The sequence below is a fragment of the Lepisosteus oculatus genome, chromosome 17 (genome assembly GCF_040954835.1).
Source record: "Lepisosteus oculatus isolate fLepOcu1 chromosome 17, fLepOcu1.hap2, whole genome shotgun sequence".
In the NCBI taxonomy this organism is placed as follows: Eukaryota; Metazoa; Chordata; class Actinopteri; order Semionotiformes; family Lepisosteidae; genus Lepisosteus; species Lepisosteus oculatus.
The window spans coordinates 16,457,195-16,480,159 of record NC_090712.1 but is presented as its reverse complement, the minus strand read 5'-3'; the positions used below and the strand labels follow the sequence as shown (position 1 = coordinate 16,480,159).

The 22,965-nt window shown below is 39.1% G+C and overlaps 1 protein-coding gene across 1 annotated transcript in view; it reads left to right on the top strand.

Annotated features, from left to right (window-relative positions):
* Positions 1 to 729: 729 nt before the first annotated feature.
* Positions 730 to 22,965, top strand: part of fmn2b (formin 2b) — an 85,610-nt gene continuing 63,374 nt past the window's right edge. The window contains exons 1-6 of the mRNA XM_069179880.1: positions 730 to 786; positions 3,344 to 5,430; positions 10,488 to 10,654; positions 15,855 to 16,005; positions 17,812 to 17,873; positions 21,705 to 22,750. Of these exons, the coding sequence (XP_069035981.1) occupies positions 764 to 786; positions 3,344 to 5,430; positions 10,488 to 10,654; positions 15,855 to 16,005; positions 17,812 to 17,873; positions 21,705 to 22,750 (3,536 nt within the window). The 5' untranslated portion in view covers positions 730 to 763. The remainder of the gene's footprint in view (positions 787 to 3,343; positions 5,431 to 10,487; positions 10,655 to 15,854; positions 16,006 to 17,811; positions 17,874 to 21,704; positions 22,751 to 22,965) is intronic.

Here is a 22,965-nt window from a genome sequence, read left to right as displayed (position 1 = left end):
TTAGAGAAGACCTTACACTAATTACAGATGGTTTACATATAACTTTAAAGTTGGACAATACATCATATAAACATCCAACAAGGCTTTGTTATTGTTTTTTAAAACTTTATGAAAGTGTTTTTAATAGGAAGCAGTTAAGCATTTGGCAGTAAACAAAAGAAGAGCAATACACTGTATACCCAAGTATTTGCTGGCCAGAAAATATCGTTTATTAAAAATACATGTCATTGTTCCTTTTTGAACTGCTTTCTCTATAGCTAAAGGTTCGTACTGTACACTTTGAACAAATTTGATGGCTTCTGTGATACTGAATAACTCACGATGGATGCTACTGTAGGATCAAGAAGATATGATATTAATACAGTATGAGCTTTTGAAAAAAAAAGCATTAGTAAAGTGCACAGAAGGGGGCTCTTTCACCAAACCCGAAGGCTTTTGTTCCTTGGATTTGTTTTCCCACAACTGCCTGACTTTTACAGGCAAAGGGAAAACAGGCAAAGCTGAAAGACGTGCATTACAACACTCCCCACTGTAGGGCGAATGAGCTGTTTACACGGTGCTAGCTCACAAATCGATAGGACTGTCTCACAGAGCACCGCTTCTGTTAATCCCACGACAGGTACCCGTCACGGACTGTGGAATCACGTGCTAAATTGTGGCCCTCTTCACGGATTGTGGAACCACGTGTTCAATGTAAAAAAAAAACAGCGTAAGTAGGTGTCCCGCCCCACCCTCCCAAAAAAACCTGCCGAAATTTTTAACAATGGAGGTAGACGTTGGTTACAGGTAATGAGTTTGCTCAGTTTTAATATAGCTTTCAGAATTAAGTTCCTTTATATCTAAGTTTTAATTGATTAGGCTCCAGAATTATTTATATATATAAATTGTGATAAATCTTAAACAGAAATAAATTAAAGGTTATTTAAATGTTAACATTCGTAAACTCGACCTTAATTTTCCGATGTTGGGACCAACACTTCTGACATAGCTGAAATTCCATTTTTATTGCCCAGTTAAGTATTTCTAGAGGTGTCCAGATGTTTTTACGTAACTGAATGTAATTATTCTTTGTATTTGTTCATTCAGTATTTTATTTATAAAAAGGTATACATTAATATAGGAAGCTGGACTCGCTAAACAAATATATTCTGATAGTTTGTAGTTAATGACGAGCCACGCACTGATGGCTTCCAAATCAGACTAATTAAATAAGGTATGTCTTATTTTAAAAGTTTAAATGCACAAAAAACACGTTTACTGCAAGAAAAAGTAGTCACGTTTTACATTTTAAAGTATTTTAGTAAGTATATGGAGAGTTAATTAAGAATGGTACATTATAAACTAGTGAAGGTTAGCTACAGTAAGTGTTATGCTGGTTAGAAGACATGTGATTTAAAAATGAGTCATTTCAGAGTTCATGTGATTGAAAAAGCCCTATAAATTTGAAGCCGTTCTGGTTTTATTCTAATATTGAACAGAAGGACTAAGGCAAGTCAGTTTTTTTACATAATATCGCTTTTGTAAATATTTGTAAAACTTTCTGTAAGAAATGTAAGTCGAAAGTTTACGTTTATCCTGTGAAGTGGGTTTAGTTACTGTGATTCTTAAGGTTTAGCAATTGGAATTACGATAGTTTTTACGTTTAGTTTCGAAGTGATTACGGTGTTTTTGTGTGTGACACAACGTGTTCACTTAAAGTTTAAGGAACTACGAAAAAACTTTGAATATCAACCTTAACAATTATCACTTCTGTTTTTACACATTCGTTTTTGTTATATTTTTGTTTCTCCAAATGTTTGTGTTCGACTCAGATTGTAAAATCCGTTTTCTTAGCACAGCTCTCTAATAACGCGTTAAAAATATTTTTAAAATTCAGCAGTAAAACCAAGAGATGAACAATTTACATATTTTAAACAAATAAAACTCAAAATGAAGAAATCTTCTAAAGACAGCATTTCATGCCACTATCTGTTGTTGACATTAGTTTTATTATTCAGGATAATTTAATTGCGTTGGCATCAGTATACAGTAAATAATCTCTACAGTAGTTAATACTGTATGTGCAGCCCAAACGGTGCCTTTTCTAGGGACCAGGTGTACATACAGTATGTAGTTTTAATATTTAAATTTTGTTCATGCATATGTATTTACTATGTGAAACAAACGCTGACTTGGAACGATGTCATTGAAGGGTTTTCAGTTTACTATTGCAACTAACTGGATTGATCTTTCTAATAAAAGGTTTTATGATTGTATTAAATATGCGTTGTTGGCTCATTCACAGACCGGAATTAAAAACAAATAACAGCCTACAGCTGTATGAAAATGGCGGAGAATTACTACAGTACTTTCTAAGGAATATTAAGACAATATTAAGAGCCCTTTTATTGGTACAGTACTGTACTGTAAAATGTATAATGCTGATGTTGCATCAGTAGTGTAATTTTAGATTTGATTCTGTTGTGATCAAATTAGATTATTTGTGTTGTAAGCAACATCTTCACTCAAGTTTGTTACTGAACAATATAATTTAGTTCTTTTATGTTTAGAATGACCCAAGGATTTCTGACTTCTTACTCTGTGTATTTGTACACATGCACTTAAGCATCAATGCATGTCGACCAGTGTCTCAGACCTTTGTAATCCATTTATAGGGTAGTTTTGTAATGTGAGTGTTAAATGTTGCATTTCATTTTATAACCATATTTTGCATAGTATGTGAGCTTAGTTTTTTAGTTTGTTTGTAAGCTGTTAAATATTAAATTGGATTTCCTCATCCTTATTGTGTAATGTAATATCTCTTCCTAATCCTTCAGGACGGTAGAGTGTTTTGAAAGGCAGAAGGGAGGTTAGAACCTTATTATTGCTCTCCCGGCTCCCTGGGGAGATAATTCATGCCGTGTCTTTAAACAGATGAACATGGATAGGAAAGGAAGTAGATAGAGTTCTGATGCAACATGTTAAAAACATGCTTTTTCTAAAACCTATTATAAGTGGTTATTGGTTGTCAGTATAGATCAGTTGCAGTACGTTTTGTTAAAGCAAAACTACAGTATATCACTGTTTTTCATTTGTTCTGTATGTGTTGCACACTTTTACTTTAATATTTCACAAATAAGAATTTGATTCATACAGTGTGAAAACTAAATTTCTTCAAATGGCAATCATTTTCATAAACATGCAGTATTCCTGAAATATTTTTTTCCTGAAGCAGAAATCTGTCATTCTAAATGTGCAGGGTTTATGTGTAACGTAAGTGGTTTCGCATAAAACAGTGCTGTATGCAATGCACGTTTTCAAATTTTTAAGATGTTCTTTTTTTCTTATTTGTCTTTTGTCATAGTGAAACACTGCCGGGGCCTTCTCCTGAACTATGTCTGCCTGTCGGTGACCGAGAATCCCTTGAATACATAATGCAAGCCATCCAGACAATTGAAAAGCAGGTCCCCGCTCTGAGAGAGAGCTTTTTCCGAACTCCTTTCAAAGACAGGAGAAAGAGCAGCTCGCTGAGCCTGGGGAAGCAGCACTATTGTCAGCTGCAGCAGGAACAGAAGCAGCCGGGGGAAGGAGCTGTCTGCAGACAGGAGTGCTGCACTGAGCATGTCCCTGAGGAGCAGGCAGCAAGCAGCCCATTATGCAGAACAGCAGCTCTAGCAGATGGGGGAGAGCACGCACAGGCGTTTGTTTCCTTTGCATCCGCATCATCACCGCTCTCGTCACCGGAAAGCAAGCCCGGATTACTGAGCAGGATCTCGCCGAGAGGCAAAGCAAAGAGCATCCATCAGCATGGCTTGATTGCGAAAGGAGTCCGCTTGCTGATAAACATGGGGAATCAGGATGGGAAGCTGAAAAGGGCAGCCGGGGAAAGCAGTGAAGCCACAGAAGAAGCTGGGGGGCCCAGGGAGGTGGAACACACAAAGAAAGGATTGCACGGTAAAAAGGCACATGGCAAACATGGCAAAGGGGGAGATTCCAGCAAGAAGAAATCCAAATCGGAATCTAAAGCATCCGTGTTTTCAAACATCAGGCTCCGTAAGAACCTGTCCAAGGCAAAGGGGTTGTCAGGGGGCTCCAAAGAGGATGTTTTGGAGACCCAGGCCTCTCAGCAAGATGAGCTGGACAGTGCGCTCTCTATCCAAACCAAAACCCCCGATATCAGCCTTTCCGCAGACGAGCTGGGCCTGTCGGACACAGAAGCTGAGCGGTTCCACCTCACGATGGAGAGCCGACAGGCAACCGTGGAAACCCAGGAGGGACAAAGGGCTAGCTCTGGCTCCGATACGGATATCTATAGTTTCCACTCCGCTGCAGAACAAGAGGATTTGCTTTCTGATATCCAGCATACTATTAGGATGCAGCAGGGGGTTATTATTTCAGCCGCTGAGGAGCCAAGCTGGATAGCTGAGTATAAACATGCGGGTGATGTTAAAACAACCCCCCCTGACTCTGAGCACGTTGCAGACCAGGAAGCTGCCTTTAACTGGGAGAATGGCCATGTTGGCGAGCTGCATGTTTCTCTGGACAGCGCAAGGCAAGAAAGTAATTTAACTGCAGACGTGCAAAACGGTTTAAGTGAGGCTTCAAGCAAATCTGAGAAATCCTTTTGTACTTCGCCTGGGACAAAAGAACACAAGCCCCCGAGCGAGAGCGCACAGCCTCCTGCAGAGGCGAGCGGAGGGAGAGGTGGGAGCCCTGTTGTCACGGCAACAACCGCCAACAGCGTCCCTGACCTGACCGCCTCGTTTGAAAGTGTAGAGGGGCCTGAAGAAGAGGAGGCCAAGGTGGATATTTCATCTCTCCTAAAGGAAAGTCGCGCTGAACTAGATGGGAGCCATGAAGCAGCCCTTGATTCCTCAGATGGGACTGTTGATGGCAGGGAGGAATTAACTGAATCGCTGGAACATACTTGCAGCTTGGAACTAAAAGCAGAAGGTGATGACGAAGACCCTACTGTGCCACATAGAAAAAGCAGCGTGCCCTTTTCTCAGTGGCACCCTGAAAGTCCCTTAAGTCGGTTGTTGAGGACAAGTTTGACTTCCACATCCTCCCCAACTGTCAAGCCTTACCCTCCAATTCACCCCTCTTACATCAAAACAACAACAAGACAGCTCAGCTCCCCGAACCATTCTCCGGGACCCTCGCCGTCCCAGAGTCCCTTGTTTCGGAGGCGGTACTGCGACCTCGGCCACAGGCCCGACAGGCGGAGAGTCAAGAAGCAGAGGTCCTCGAGCATAACAGGGCCGCTCAGCCGCTCGGCGGACTGGACTGATGAGCTGTCCAAATTTAGGTCCAACAAGACGGGTTCGGCAGATTACCTGGAGTATGGGGGATCAGAAGAGAGGCTCAGAGGAGGCAGCCAGCCCTTGTGCGTTACTCGCAAGTCGTCTGGGGTCCAGGCTTCCACCTGTAGCTTCCATGATGTCTTTACTGGTGAGTTTGATTTGTACAGTTTGCTCCACCGCATGAAGTTAAAATAACTGGGTATACAGTATGCTTTATTAGTTTCTTCACATCCTTTGTTTTTATCAACTCGGTAACATACCTGAAATAGCAACTACTGTATCGCACCGGAGAAGATTGTTACAGTGCCATCTGACATCATTCATACGCCGTACCTGTAGGCAGAATTGCTGAAAAAGAAAATTCTTGGGTTTTCTCTAGCGATGTCATGTGAAAGATGTTTTCTGTGTGCAATACATGCAATAATAAACCTTATTTTATATAGCGCCTTCAAAGGTGGCTTCTCAAAGCGCTTTACACAACAGCAGCAGGAGACAGTAGACGGGGGTACTGAATACAGCAGGAGCAGAGGGGTAAATAACAGAACCGGTTAAGTAAAGGCCCTTTTTAAGAAGAAGCTTTTGAATGTAGATGTGAAAGAGTTTAGTTTAGCAATGCATTCATGTTGTGCATACAATTTGTCAGAATCTAGATAACGCTTTTCAAAGATAATCCCTTTGACATGTAGTTCCACAGTGTTTCTTGAATCAATACAGTGAATTGACCTTTCCTCTTTCACCCTGCATTGCACCTTCCTTGTGTTAATCCCCCTTTCCTGCTCCAAGATACTGTAATTAAGGAAGGGATTCTTGGGATTTCCCCTTCCAGATAAACATGCAGCTTGCTTGTATTTACTACTCAGCTAGAGGCCAGTGTTTATTTGCTTTCCCTGGCCTGATAATGCAGAATAAAGCAGTGATTAGGAAATGCAGGGAAATATACATGTTTTTAATTTTAAAAAGCTAATAAAATGCAGTTGTTTGTAATATATGAAACCTTTGATGTTTGTTAATTGTAAGGTCTGGTGGAGGTAGTGGAAAAAACACAAGGATAAAGACATGCTTTAAGTCTGCAGAAATGTTCTTATTATTTCAGCTTAATTTTAATATTTATTAGAAAAGATATATGACAAAGCTGAATCTTTTTTTCTCACATAATTTCTATGGTTTTCTGTTTTGGGGGGCTCCTGTACTACAAAACCGCCTGCTCAGCAAGCTTTGCTTCTGTTTTTCTGTACTAAACATTTTCCTTTTTAGTAGAGTAGTAGCTCTCTTTTCTGTTTGGTTACTTGTGGAAATTCATGTCTAGAAAGTACAATTGACTCTGCCAACAGTGCAAAATAAAAATTGGTACTTACACATCCTATACATGGTTTCTGCTCTGATCTAGTGGAATATTTATTTCACTTGAAAACCCTGAAGGCCTAATACAAAATCAAATGAATGTGCCCTCTCTAAGTTGTAGTGTAGAGTCTATGGACTCATAATTAGTGGGCTGTGAGCTCAAGTCAAAGACAAAGTGAGGAGACAGCCAACCCATTACTTCAGAATGAATAGTGAAACCGCACCAATGAGGTGGAAACTACGCGGAAGTGCATGAACTGTAAAGCAATGAACAGGAGGCACTTCTTTACCTAAAGCGGCATGGGTGTATGGAACAAGGTACCCAGTCATGTCATAGAAGCCAGTACTCTTGACTTCATTCAAGAAATAGCTTGGTGAGGTTCTGGGATCAGTTAACCAGTAAATACCAATTGGGTAAGATGGGGCAAAAGGCCTCCTTCTCTTCGTAACCTTTGTGTCCTTCAGTCCCTCCTGTAGATACGGCTGCAGTACCTTGATTAAGGGAGTTTACCTCAGGTTCTCCAGCCCACTCAGCTCAAGGATTTGGCTCTGTGGTGGTTTGGTTTGCCATCCGAGGGAATGGGGGGAGTTCACTTATTGCCGTGTAGACCAGGATAAACTCTAGGCTGGTGGGCCACTGTAGCTTGAATACCAAAATTACACGCCTACCCTCTGCAATAGCATAAAGTTTTAGAGGTTTTAGAAAGCAATTGTCATCTTAACCCTAAGGTATAGGTTAGTCAAGTCTTGAAAAGGACAGGATTTAGTTTTTATCCTCATAAAGTTAGTAACATTGTTTTTTTTTTTCCATTTCTCATACACAATAAGAATTCCCCAGATTGCCTTACCCTAAAAATATTTTTTTTAAGTTCAGACATTATTTCAAGGCATATATGTTTTGCTCTCCCTGGAAGAAGAACTCGAGCTTGGCTTGATTACACCCAGGGGGCAGCCTCGTGATGATTTGTCACTCCAATCGATTTTGCAGTGAATCTGTAGAAAGAAAACAGCCTTGATGGGATGGATCGGCCTGAAAAGGGTATTTGTGTAAAATATTCACGTGTCCTTAAGTTGACTTAATTTATGAGATTATCCTTTGTTTTTCTTTCTTAGACTTCATGAGGTGAGTGCAAAATGTGTACATCTTGAACATTTAGAGGCATACAATATTAAAAATATTTTGCTAGTATTAGTTAAGCACTTGACAGATGTTGCTAATATAATCAGTCTTCTTGTCTTTTATACAGTATGTTCAGTACTTTTACCTTAACTGATAATGCAGTCCCCAGTTGTTTTTTTCCTTGTGGTGCACTTGCAGTGGCTGTACAATTTCATGTTGATTTGATACGATAGTCAGCAGTTTGAGATCATTGTGCCAGCTCTGCACTTAGTAGTTCTCGGCCAAGCACTGTCAAACAAGCATTGTCAGTTGTTTATTTGGGTGTGTGTTCACTATCAGAGGATAGATGGGGTTTTACATTCTTTTAACTTTAGACCATACTGTATAAATTGTCAAGTTCCTCAAATGAAACATGTAAAGGAATTGATTTGAGGGAAATTGGGGGGATAGGTGTGGCACACTAGTCCACTTAACAGATGCTTAGATACAGTGCGTGTACCTGAGTTATAGGGTGTGGCCCTGTTTAAAACTTTTTTTTATATTACAGAGGGTAGGTGTGTGTTTTCTGTAATCAAGCTACAGTACAATGGCTCAGCAGGCCAGATCTTATCCCAGTCTCTTGTTGAAGCTACTGAAAAGATGTTCCCCCTTAAGAAAAGAAGCTGTCTGATCTGGCAGTGACTTATAGAACCTGGCACTACTCCACTTGTTTTTATTTAATTACTTGTCCTGTTTACAAACATTTTACTTTACAAGTGTGTATAATTACACTGGGTCAGGATGAGCAACTTCTTATATATTGTACTGAGCTTCAAAATAATAAGCAGATGTTAATTGCCTGCTAAAAATGTTCAACTACAGATTAACCTCTTCTTGTTCCTATATTTGTTTATCCCATAAACATTTGGATATGTAAATCAATGTTCTAAGGATAAAGTCCACAACAAATCAGGCTCTTCAGAGCCTTACTGTCACAGAATGCTATTCTATGTAGATCATCAGCCTCTAAGATTATTTTCTAAATCTATCAGAATGGTTAGTGCCTCTTATTACTATGCTGTGTGGATCTGTGTGCCTAGATTCTTTTTTCTCTTAAAAGAGTAATCCCATGAAGCCTTGCAGTAAGGCTTAGGGGCTAAATAGTGTACATTTGTGGTGACCGCCTAGTAATGCTATCCTTTGTGAAAACAATCATGTGGAGATCACAAGTATTAATGAAGAATTGAATTTTGGCTTGCATGCAGAAGAATAAGGTGGATGTTTGTGTTCTGACTTCAGAAAATGAACAATTCAGACATTGAAGATGTGTAAATTACTGTTTCATCTTGCCTCCAGCTATCAGACGTTTAGAGATGGCATTTTATTCATGCTGGCCTTATTCACTGTAACTTTTATACAGTATTAGCTAGTATTACATTTGAAGACAAATGCAGCATTTGATTTTGGTTTGATTTTAGTGTAAAATGGGAAGATGCCTTTTTATACTTATTTTTTATTTTCCTTTTCATTCCTAATTGCTACAGTATGTGATAGCCAACTGTTTTTAAATGAGACTACTGACACAACCCTTTGATTGGCTGTGACCAAAAGGCTTCTCTGTGACCAAACATGTCTCATAAAATTGAATATGCAATTTGCTTTCAAAGTAATGTAACCATTAAATTTTGCTTAGAAATAGGCTAAATTACTAGCAAAGTTTAACAAGTAAACCAGCCGAAGGTCAGATGGCCATTTGTTACCGTTACCTGTTTTGACAACCCCAAACGTGACATTCCATATTGCTCTTTCATGTTGCATATTAACACAGGAAATGCTTATTTGTAGCTGACCAAATCATAAATATTGTATAGTGCAGTCCTGCTTATGTGAGCTAATGTTTATGGCTCTGAAAGGACTGCACAGTTGCCATATTATTATTATTATTATTATTATTATTATTATTATTATTATTATACCAGTCTTTAGTATTGATGTAAAAACAGCTCATCCAGGTCACAGAAATAAACTGGTACAGTAGTTTACTTTAATCGGTCTTTGAACGAGGAACATACTGCTGCAGTTATGACTCATTCCTTCAGATGCTCAGCTTACTGTAATATCTGCAATTGCTGCAGGTTTTTCTGTCTGTGACACTTTCCAAAATCTTTAATTTTCTGTGATCAGGTCCTTTCTAGCCTGCTGTGTGCCAACTTAGTGTGAATTCTCATCACGTTTATAATGAATACAGCTTTGCATGAAAACATTCTAAATGCTAAAATATACCATTTTAGATTTTATAAGAAAATGTTTACAGTACATTTTCTAGTCGATGTACTGTATAAGCTTTGTAACGGAGCAATCCCCAGATATTTCCTTTTAGAAACAAATTTGTGCAGTCAGCCTAACTAGTAAAGCAGAAATGATTTACTGTATATCTCACTTAAATGATTGATATTGCTTTGAGTCTTTCTGTAACAAAATGCACAATCACGTTGCTTTTCTTGTAAAAACAGAATATCAGTGTTCTGCAGAATTATTCTGGGAATGGTTTTTATTGACTGTAGCAGCTTTTTTTAGGTTAAAAAGTGAACACTGAATCTGATGCGGCAAATTTTCATTTAAGTACCGTACCGTACGTACAGTACTTTGAGCATGGAGGAACTTAAAAATGGGTTTTGTCTCCCTTGTAGAGAAGACAGGTGAGTTAGTAAGTGAATGTTGGCCCCAGTTCAGAATGACTTATTGACGTGTGTTCTGCTCTTCAGGGCGCACCCTGCTGGAGAAGTTCTTCAAGCAGCAGGAGGATGCTCCCCCAGAGGAGGCAGAGAAGCTGTGCTCTCGGATCCTAGCCATGGGGCTGCTGCTGCCGTTCAGTGACTGCTTCCGGGAGCAGTATGGGGAAAGCACATCACAGGTCACCCCCAAGTTTGACGTGAGTACGCTCGGTGTTTCTTTAGGAACAAGTCCAGGCTTAGGGCATGCTGAAAAGGAAAGACGCGAGGTTTCGGCTGTGGAGCCTTCTTCGGGTGCGACAGGTGGAAATGTTCTTGTCTTTCCGTCAGTAGCGTCTTAAACGGCTGATATTTCTCCCGTGCAGAGCTATAGGTGCACCCAAGCTGCACAACCATAAAAACGCATTGCGAATGCAAGTTGGGCTCTGTGTGTACTTTGAGCCCGAGTCATCTACTGTTACTAGCTGACTGTGACTGGGATTCCCTGTGTGGTTGTGTAGGATTGGTACAGTGTAACTGAGGATGGCATGGGGAGGTTGGCAAGACCCATTCCAAACCTACCCTTAGGACACTGTGTGAATTGGTAAGAAAGACACTTTCTTGGTGAAACCAACTGCTGTGGCATCCTGAGTACCTGCAAGTTTGAAGGGACGATTGTGAAGGACATGCTACTTCAGTAGCTTAATAGGCATTAAGGTCCTCAGTGCATTTGGGGGGTTGATTGCACTTTCTTGTTTTTCTTGTGCAGAAGAGGAGTGAAAGAACCTTTGTAGTAGCACTCAACTCTCACCTTCTTTCCTTTCTGGGACACCAAGGTGCACAACTCTTGTTTACTTGTGCCAGTCCTCCTTCCTCACTGCAAATTCTGTTTATTCCTCGGTCATTAAACATTGTGTTGCACATGCCTGCCATCTGGTGGCAGTGTTATATAAGATTCAAGCATGAAAAGGGCTGGTATCAAAATATTCCTTGCTAGCCTGCAGAGTTTGAAAGGGGTCATGGCAGTTAGGTCCCTGTATTTAGACTCATGTTCATATCTCGCAACTCTCAAAAGTAAATTGTTTTATGAAGTGTAAGAAAACAGTGAAGCTCCAGTTAAGAAACACCTTGAGGTTAAGTGTTAACCTCACCTACTTTGACTGCTTATGCAACAGCGAGCTGAGAAAATAAGCACTTTGTAGCACAGTAGGCTTTATTTCCTACAAAGATCATAAAAATTGCAGAAAGATGAGTAAAGATGGAAAGAAATCTTTTTAGAGGACATTTTTTATTCTAAATGTGAGAACTATAATGGGTATTTGCCATTTTAAATAACAGTATTCTATACACAAATTAATGCAGTATTTCTATGCACTTTTGAAAGGCCACATGATTCTGGGCCTGTTATGTCATGCTATATCGTTACCCTGTTTAATATGCAAATTTACATTTTTTTCAATCTATAATTAATATAAATTAACAAACAACTCTCCTCATTTTTTATTTCTTAAGCATCTTAGCATGGATGTTTGGATCTATAAAGAAAACATATATATATAAATAATTCTTGAAACTTTATTATCTGCATTACTATTAAAGGGGACGTCTGGTGTGAATCAAACGTAAGCCATACCAAACTATAGTTCCAAACGTGTTAGATCATTATTATTCAGTATAACAACCACATACTTTAAAAACCTATTATGCCACCTGATCTGTCTACCTCACACATTCTTCGCAATGCAGTTTCCTCAGCAATTAGAACATTTTAATAGGTAATAAGGCGTTAAAATTGTAATTTAATATTTTGTGGTGAATAGTCCAGGACATTACTGTAAAACAAAAAAACAAAAAACAAATGAGCTTTACCAACCTGTAGTTGGGAATATATTAAATCATTATTCCGCCTAATAACTATACAGGTATGCACTGAAAGGTTGTTTTTTTTTGTGTCTCACTATCAATGTAAAAAATCAGTGTTCTTGGTGAACCCTCCTGAACAATGGAAAGATACCATCTGTATGTATGCGCACTTGTACTGATCTCATGCATGAATGCAGCTTCTGTAGATAACCTAAATGTCTATAAGGAAATACCATGTACTGTATAGGCAAAAGGATTCTCGTAATTCACTAGGTGATAATATTCCATTTCCACCTTGGGTCCTCCCCCCTTGATTATGAAATATAGTAACTTTACTGTAGGTACAAGTTATAGATTAAACTAATAGATTCTTAAACTTAATGACAGTTCTGCTCTTGAGTCTTGGCAGCATTGTTGAGCAAAATGTCTTGCCAAGTGCCAGGTTTGTGTGAATTTCCATCGTGTTAAACAGTAACAGTGGCTACCCAGTGTGCCCTTGATTGGTTCACACATGAAATGTGACCATGCAGAGGATCTGAGAGTGCAGGTGACGTGAAATGACATTGCTGCAGGTTGACCTCTAAATAATTGAACATCTCCTGTTTTTTCTGCGTATAGAATTGTTGTGGAGGAACTTGATCTGTCTGCAGGCTGGTCAACCAATATGCCTGAGAGATCTGCAAGTGCAGCTTTGGACACTCAGGGTAGGAAGAGAATGAGAGTGAGCAGATGAAAGATCAAGGAAATACACTTATAAACTGTCCATGGACATTTGATTTGTAGGAGTGCCTTCAGAGGTCCATTTCTTGTTAATGCGGTAGGATCCATCAATCGGTGTCCTATACTGTGTGTTGTCTAGGTTTGAAGCATAACGGGAAATTCCTGATGCTGCATATTCACCTCACTTGCTTTCATCAGTGAAGAATGCATTCAGAAATGGGAGCATATTTGGATTCGTGCTGAATAGTTAAGATTTTCAGGAAAAATGAAGGTTATAATCTCCAAAGTGCTGGAGTTAAAAGCAAGCATCACGTAAATGTAACTGGAGCTGAACTGTACTGTAGTTATTGCAAAGGATTTACTTTTTTTTAACCTTGTGGGGTAAAACATTACCTCAAAACTTTCTTCACCTGAGGTGATCTGTTATATAGGAGAGGTTTGATAAATTGCGTAAAGCTGCTTGCGACGGAACATTTTGTCTTGACTGGAAACCTGGTGACTCTGGAAAAAGGAAGAGAACTGCTGATGCCTATTTTGTGCCAATGGAACACCCGAGCAGTATAGAGGCAAGAAACTGGTCACAAATTACACCTGCTTTTTCATGCACAGCACAAAATGCCCTGACCAAGGTACCAGAGATTTTCAGGAAGCTGCTTGTGATAAGACGGGATCTGAAAAGTGATGACAGGGAGTGGTTCTGTGAAATAAGAGAATCAAGTCCAGATCTGGCTCTCCTGAAATTAAAGCCGACTGTACAGAAAAGATGCAGTGAATTTGAAACTTCAAAGGTTAGTGATTCCCACATTTTTTTTTAACTTTTTCTACCTTCTAGATTTTTAGATAGAACAGCTTAGTAAAATATACTGATATGTACATGTTTCAAAATATCCATAATTCAAAGCTTTTTATGGGCTGTTTATTCAAGGCCTTAATTCCAGCCTTAGTGCTGGAGCATTTCAGTTCCTTAAACAAGCATGATTTAAGATGGGGAAAGTCTTGAATATTATTGATCAATGAAGAAAGTAATTTGTTCAGTTGAGAAAAGTAGTCCTTGAGGCTTGAATGGTGTTTCCATTTTATACCAAATCTAACAATGTCATGTGCCCAAAGAAACAGAAGCCATCGTAATAGGAAGATTAAAAGGATGCCCGTTTCAGGTGTTACCTGAGCTTTCTGGGTTCAGGGTTGAAAATGTCCTACTCTAAGCCATTAACTATTTATTAAGAGGAGAGTGTGCATTATGGCCATGCGTTGTCATTCACAATTTAGCTGAGGGAGTATCTCTGCATAAGAGAAGAAGTTATTACTTTTGACATTGGGCCATACTGTATAAACATGGAGGTTACAAAATGTCACTGGCAAAATTAAGACATTAAAAATGATAGGTCAGGTAACCGTCCAACAAGATGCAGCCAATACTCTGGTGTGCACAGGGTTTAACACAGTGTGTGGAGGAAGAACATTTTTTATGGTGTTGAGCAGTCGAGGAGCTATCAGTCAACACTGTGGTTTTCACTCATACTTAATGATTATTGTAATACTGTAAGAATGTATCCATCTGTATTTGTTTGCTGTAGTACATTTAGCTGAGAACTTTCCTCTCCATGCCTGGTTGATCCCTCCCCACTTAGTGTGTTTTTTCACAACTACACTTTGTATGTGACACATGCCTGTGGATTGCATGTGACTGTTCATCCTTGAAAGGGAGAAAGTCGTGTTATAATGTAAGCTATTAAGCAATTCATTTAAGTATTAACTTTCAGCTAAGTCTGCCACCTAAAAATGACCCAAGCTCCTTTGTACTGTAGATCTTTAGTAGTACAGTAGCTGGTCTGAGGTGTTAATTCCTAATTGCCCTTTAAACTGGAAGAAATATTTGATAATTTAAGTAGGAGAGGTTGTGATGTCTTTAGAAACTTTTAAAGCTCCTGTTCCTTTTTGAACTCCACCTTATCTCCAGGCTGAAAATGTGAACAATGTTTGACAGCAATTGCATGGTTAGAAACGGGTGTTTGGGAGTGTGCAGACACCAAAGACATGCAGGTTTGCTGGTTTTAAAATTACACTATGGCTCAGTGAAAGGGTCTGCTGTCTGGACTGATCAGGGTCTTACTGTAAATCAGTTTTGTTGCAAAGGAATGGTCATCAGAGTATAATCAAGCAGCACTCAGTGAGTCCTCCATTAGCTTGAACACAAGTGTGGGTGAGACTGACAGAGACATTGTACTAGGATGTTAATCAATTCAATACAGTATATAAAGAATCTGCCAGGCCGTCTGGTTTTTCACTAGCTGTTGCTAATATGTCTGTCAAACTCATCACACAGGTGCTTGATTGTGGAATATCTAGAGGGTGCAGCAGGCTAGTTCTTCACAATGTTAAAGTGTGTATAGAAACCTTAGTGCTTGTCAAAGCACTGTCCCTGTAACATTGGGAGTATCACATCTCAAGTTGGACTTTACCATCAATATCACCTTGCCAACACAGGTTGGGATTAATGGCCTTTGCCGTATTTCACAGCGGCTGCCGAAAGAATTACCTCGGTTTCACTGCCTGCTGTGCTCCCACAGCCCAGTGTTCGTCTTGTCTGTAATACACTGCAAAAAGTAACGAGTTCTGCTGTGCCACTTTTCATGCCTCTCCCGTCATTCGGTGAATTCCCCTGAAGTTTTTTTTTTTGGTTTTAAGTGTGAGACAGTTTCTGACCCTGTCCAAGTCTCTCCTTGTTTCACCCCATCTACCGCTACGTTTCCCGAATGAACAAAAAACGGTTCAGTTCCCTTCCCTCGGGACAAAGAGGAAATGTCTCCTGAAGTCTTTTTTTTTTTTCCCCCGCAGCAAGACCAGCTGTACACCTGGGCAGCTGTGAGTCAGCCGACACACTCTTTCGACCCCGTCGAGGGCCGCGTCCCGGGACGCATCCAGGCGCTATGGCCGCCGCCGAAATCGGGAGTGGAAGAGAAACCGGGGCTCAAGTACACAGAAGCGGGTACGTTCATTAGCATGTACACGTGCCACAGACCCGGTCTGTGTGCCACAGCTTTCTGGAATTAAAGCAGCTGGGGCCCTTCTTTCCTACTATAACAAATGTCCGTTTAAAGACCCGTTTCAGTCTGGTCTTGCTTTAGCTTGTAGGTTTTTTTTTTTCATTCTTTAAAAAAATAAAATATATACTACAATATTCTGTTTTCTCCATTCTAAGATCTTTTATTCATTATAGACATCGTGTGCTTTCCATTTGTTGGTTTTAAAAATTGAATCCTTTTATTATGATAGTGATTCATTGTTTTAAGAGCTTTGTTTGAATGTGTCAATCTTTTAGATGTAACTGAAACATGGTACAAGATGTGAATTTCTTAACTGGATCTTTTTACCTTACTTCATGCAAAAATACTTTTAGAGGATGATTATGGTGAGTAATTGTTCATATTGGTTGGATTTATTATTTACAGTTTTCAGAAGTGTGCTGCTTGCATCATAGGGTTTCTGCATGGGAAAAGTTTCGAGCCTTTTTTCATTTTCCTTAAAACTTTCCTCGGTTTGCTTGAGCTTCTGTTTATCTGTGCATATGCATTTAAGTGGTGCGGTTGCCTAGCAACGCCAAGCAAGTCACTGACTACCACAGCTCAGACACATTGACATTCCCAGCACACCCCCTGCGCCAACATTTCCAACGATTGTTTGAATAAAGCTTGGGGTTTCAGTGCTGATTTTGCCTGAAAACCCTAGGACTTAGAGCAATGGTGGAACCAGAATGTATTTGTTACAGTCAGCTTTAAAAACTGTATTATAAGTTATTATCCCTCATCTTCCCTAAGTTTCTTCCAAATAAAATTAAATTGGAATGCTGTGACAAGTAATCCATGATTACAGTTACTGTGTAAATCTCCATTTCCAATGATGGTATTGCTTAATAACAAGCAAGCTGTACCTGCAGTGCAAATGAAACCAAATAAAATGTATCTAAACAATAATAGAAATACGCATTGTCAAACAGCTCCAGACAGAAGAATATTTTTTAATTTTTCCAAAAGCTATTGGAATTGTATGGAAGGAGTTGAATGAATTCACTCTTCAATGGTCTTATTCATTTTTGATATTGGCAATAAATTGATCTTCCCTTTTTAAAATTGATTTGCATATGGATATACTAAAATATTGCCCGTAGGCAACTGTAATGATTGTACTTTTGAGTGTCTTGAAGCACTCTATGTGAAGACACTGTGGAATGAAAACTAATAGCATGAGGGTTGACAGACTAGAAGATACTTGTTTGTTCTTACCAATTGCTCAATTACACACAGGTGAGTCTTAAGCAAACAATTGAGGAATTTAGTGAGGGTTTTACCACTCTTGATAATTTTTTAAATATCATAAATTGTATTGCATGGGTAAAAGCATGTTTACCAGTGGGGAATGAACAATATTCTATACATTATTTTGTACACCACCTAACACTACTTGCATTATAACACTGAAATATTTTTTTTTCCAGTTTTAAGGCCTTACAAAATTGTGTTCCTTCCAATGGATGTCTAATTTTGTTCAATTACAAATAATGTAGACACCTCATAATTTGTAAATAAAATATAAATTAGTGTAGTTTGGGCATTCATGTTTTGATTAAAAATATTCATTTTAAAAAGTTTACAGTATACATTTGTAAACGAATAAAACAGGACAGTATTGGAAGGGGTTGAATTATTCTGCATGGCATTGTCTACAGTAGGTTTTACTTTGGGTTTCTTTGTGGTGCAAATTAAATTTGTTTCACCCTCGCTTTCCCTCGTTCTAGAGCATCAAGCAGTGATACTGGGACTGAAGAGACAACAAATGGAGGAAGTGGTTGAGCTTCAGGTGAGCTTTCCTGCCACAGTGTGTATTTAGTCACCAGCTACATCAGCAAATGTGCTGATGATGTGGTGAGCTCTCTGCTCTCCTCCCCACTAATACAGTAGCTGATGTGTGGTGAGCGTTCTGGCGCACTATGGCTGGTGTCGCATCATCTAGGTGCACATGCTGCACATTGGTGGTGGTGGAGGGGAGTCCTCATTACCTGTAAAGTGCTTTAAGTGGAGTGTTCAGAAAAGCGCTATATAAGTGTAAGCTATTATTATTATTATTTATGCTGTAGTTGAACATGGTATTGATCTCAGAAAGATGGGCTGCGATGTTGATTTTTTTTGATGGGGGTTCAGGGTTAGACATGTGCAAACTGTTATATAATCCACCCTGGAAGGTAAAAGTTGTATGACATGACCTGCTTTTGTAATAAAGCGGAGAACACCGAATCCAGTTGCATTACCAAAAGAAAAGGCGCTGCTGCAGTCTCTGCAGATGTGCCAGTGATATTGTGGTGACTTGGAATGGTGCTGGTGAAATAATGGTGTAAAAAGGAATCTAGGTTATCACCAAAGGGGTTGCATGCCAGATCTAGCTTTTTGTTTTTCACTAACCATGGCTTGGAGTGATCTGTCTGGCACAGCATCACAAAAAACAAAATCCAAATGTCTACGGGGAAACAAATTCTCCTCATCAAGCCACCTTTCCATTTGCGCATTGATACCAGATTTTTTATTAAGCATGTTATTTATTTACAAATATCTAAAATATCTATTGCATACATCCTGCACATGTTTTGGTATAATTATAACAAGTGTTTTTGTAATGGTATGTTCTGCTTAGAACATGTAGCCTTTTCTCTGTTAGGATTTGTTGCTTCATTGTACTGTTTACATTACAGTTCTTTTCTGGACTTGAAGGAACCAAAACATCTGGAAAACAAATGTTTAGGTTTTCTGTGGTTGTGCTGTCTGCTGCACCTTTTAAACTACATTTCAAAGAAGGACGTGCATACTTTAGGAACTAAACAAATGCATTACATTTTTCAGAAATTACTTTTGTGTGGTAAAGGGGAAAAATAAAATGTGATATAGCTTATGAATTTGACATTGTTCTGTAGCCTTTAGTTAATATTGATCTTGTGTGGTCTTTGGACATTTTTAATATCTTAGAATATGTATAATACTCAAAAAGGTTCAACGATAGAGTTCTTAATCACTTGTCTAAATGATTTCTTTAAATGGAAACTAGCTAATGTTTAGCAAATCCCATAGGCAGTTTCACAACAAAGAATCTTATTAAATGTGTATTGAACAGTTATTGGTTTGAATAAGCATTTGCCTACTACAAAGAAAATTTGAAAATTAGTAGGCTTAGTTTTATGGTGGAATCGATTATTCATCAAAATGATTGATTTTTATACAGTACATGCAGTTAATAGGATACTTGTTTTAAGAGTTTGTGTTATACTTTAATTAAGGTGGTTAATTAAAAACCTTCCCATTCAACTAAAGATTGACCCACATGTATTGTATTTGTATTTTACCTCAAAATGAGTTCAGCATCCTTCACTCTAGACATTTTTAAAGCGGTAATGTTTCTGGTGAATACCAGTAGGGGTCAGCAACAGCTTTAAAACTGCATTGTTAAAGTACACTCAGGCTAGCAAATTGCAAATCACATTTGGTTTAATGATGAATGCAGGTGGCCTGGTTAAACTATTTTTATGTTACTTAAATTACACTTAGAGTTCCACAGATAACATACAGATGATTACTTAGTTATATTAATTGCACCTCTATTAGTCAAAAAGATTACATTATAGCAGTTGGGGAAGTAAAAATACTTGAAATATTTAACTAAATAAAAAAGGTTTAACGTTTTTGCATGAGCTTGACTGCAAAGCTATATATGGTAGCAGCTGTGAGGAGAGGATGAGAAAATAAATCTGTTTTAAATCCAGTTAAAACCAGCTGATTATTGTGGTAGCCAGGAATACTCAGCCTTTTCTAAACGATGGTTTTCATTTTAACTATTTAGTTTTACTAATGCGATCCAGTTCATTAATTTAAAATGTGGTTCTTAGCTTGCCTTATATTGATGTCATTTTCTTGTCTGAGGTATGCATTACAATTTTTAGTTACAGTTTTCCAAATTTCACTTGGAAATTAGCTTAGTGAAATAAAAATGTAACCTTTTTAAACTAGCATATGTATTATTAAACTTGAATATGTATTAAGGCAAAATAGTTTAATTCCAAATGCCTACACCATAAAATAATTGCAATAAAATCTGCAGTATATCAATATACCGTACATTCAGTTTGATTAAAGTGATAGCCAAAGCAGAAAAGCAAAATGAACGTTGTCTTGACTTGTAAAAAATCGTGACAGTTTAAAAGGGTGATAGTATCCATTGTATACAGTATATACATGATTTGGTAGAATTATTCCTAGTGTTTTTTAATTGGTGCATTACAAAATGTCCTCTATTACAGTGTCTGCTTCAGTGGGGAATAAATGTTATGCTAGAGGAATTTTTAAAAGATTGCAAAATGTCATCATTACTGTTGCTAGAAAAAAAAACTAATAAAATTGAATGATTGCTTTTTGAAAACAACAGATGCCAGTCAGAGGTTGTTAAATTCCACAGAATTCAACGTAGTAAACAGCATTGTTTAATTTAAGTAAAAATTAATGTGAATTTGATTCAACAGGAATTTCCTTGTAAATATTTTCCAGACACCGTAGTAAATATAATTTGTTTAGTTTTTCAGCATAGGCGCAGTTGGAAAGAGGTCTTAATTTCCTAGCGTCTCTAGGTAACACATTTGGGGGAAAGAGATCTGGCTTTGGATCTCTCTGCCCATATATGCAATCAAAATAAATAGGGTAATTAAATATTTAAATTACAACAGACATCTGTATTTTGATGTGAAGAAAATGGCCATACTGTTTTAATTGAATAAAAAAAGTGATTACAGACATTCTAGGTTGCCTTGGCGCAATTTAAGGAGCTTTTCTCTTTGATAGTTTTTATTAATTCCTTTTGCAATGTAGGAGATGCAGCTGGAATTAGTAAAAATGTGTTTTGCTATACTTAAATATTCAATGGAAAAATAACCCCATCTCCAGCCACACGGCAAATTTAAAGGATACCTATTGATACTGTATACTTTTCAGGCAGAAATGCAGTATCAGGTACATGCATCAAATGTGATATGTGACTGTTTGTGTACAAAAGGAAACTGTGTTTTAGCGTGACAGTCTGTAATAGCATCCTAAATGTCTTCCAGCCAAAGTGAAGACAGATTTTATTGCGATTGTAACCATGCATCCAGGGTATATGCATTGAACTTGTGCCACTGCATTCATTGTCTGGGCTCTTTGAAGCTTTTGATGCTTAATCGTTGTAGGCCAATACTTAAGGGGAATCTCAGTTTCTCCGAAAGGAGCCAAATCTTAAACCCAGGAGTCTAGACTTTTGAACTACTTTTGACTTATCCACTGCAGCTTTGTAACCAAATAGCTCTCAGTGGTATTTCTTAGTTGAGATGCAGTGTGCTATATTCATTTGGTGTTTAATGATTTTTTAGTCTTCGGGAAAATGTAGAAACTTGTGTAGCTTCATTAGTTCTACAGTATACACATTTTTCAGGTGATCATTTTTCATTCAAAAGTATTCATACTTGCAAACTTGTTTTTTTGTTCCAAAATGTATCCCACAGTTGCTTTAAAATTAAGTCTTGATGGTGTTTCATCAGATCTTGCATTGTATGGAGTCGGTTGCTTTTGAAAACCTGACAAAGTTACAGTACATCATTTAATCACATGTTTTTTTTTGTAGGAGGAATCTGTGCTGAAAACGGTTAAACTCAAGGAGGAGCATGTGAACGTTATTCAACAGCTGGAGCAGACCATTGAGGATTTAAGGACCAAAATAGCAGAGCTGGAAAAACAATATACACCACTGGAGAGGGATATTTGCACTAAAGATCAGGAGTGTGGAAGTGGAGAGGTAGCCTTTAAAGACTTCTGTGATGTTGACCTTCAAACTGAAGAACAGATCATGCTTAGCAGCTTAGAAGCAAAATCAGTACAGACTTCACCAGTGGAAGAAAGCTTTAAATTCAAAGTGCCTTTACAGGATGGAATGTCATCCTCTTCTTCAGTACTTCCCAATGGGACTGACTCAGTTCCCCAACTACAGCTTGGAACTGACACCCCAACATATCACTCAGAGATCTCCTTAGTTCTGTCTCCAAAAACCACACAGGGGTTTGTCTGTATGTGCCAACAGCAGCAACAGCCTTCACTGCCTCCTGCATCAGGACAAAGTGGGATCCAGGCCTATCCTGCTCCCCTTCCTGGCCTACCCATCCCTCCTCCTCCCCCCCCTCCTCCTCCTCCTCCCTTGCCTGGTGTCTCAGTGCCACCACCCCCGCCCTTACCGGGCTGTGCCGTACCTCCGCCCCCACCCCCCCCGCCCTTACCGGGCTGTGCCGTACCTCCGCCCCCACCCCCTCCGCCCTTACCGGGCTGTGCCGTACCTCCGCCCCCCCCACCTCCTCCCTTACCGGGCTGTGCAGTACCTCCGCCCCCACCCCCTCCGCCATTGCCAGGTGCCCCTGTACCTCCTCCTCCCCCACCTCCTTTACCTGGCTCTTGCCCTCCACCTCCGCCTCCCTTACCTGGAATGATGCCCCCTTCAGCTCCAGGCAGTGCAGGGCCCCCACCCCCTCCTCCACCCTTCGGCTCTCTCCCCCCGCCTCTGCCAGCTGGTTTGTTTGCCCTGGGAATGGCTCAGGACAGAGGGTCCAGGAAGACCATGATTGAACCTCCGCGCCCCATGAAGCCATTGTATTGGACGAGGATTCAGCTGCACGCAAGAAAGTAATTTCTTTCACGCACTTCTGTAGAAAACAATGTGAGAATGTGCTTTCTCTGCTTGCACATGTTCAGGCTTTTGAATCAACCAGTATGCAATCTGTTTGCCTCCACTACCTGGAGTAGATCACTGCTAAGCCTTTTCAGTTGAATGTTGCATACCATTTGTAATATGAAAAGTATTCTTAAAACCCAAAACCTCCATGATCATTTTGGAGAGC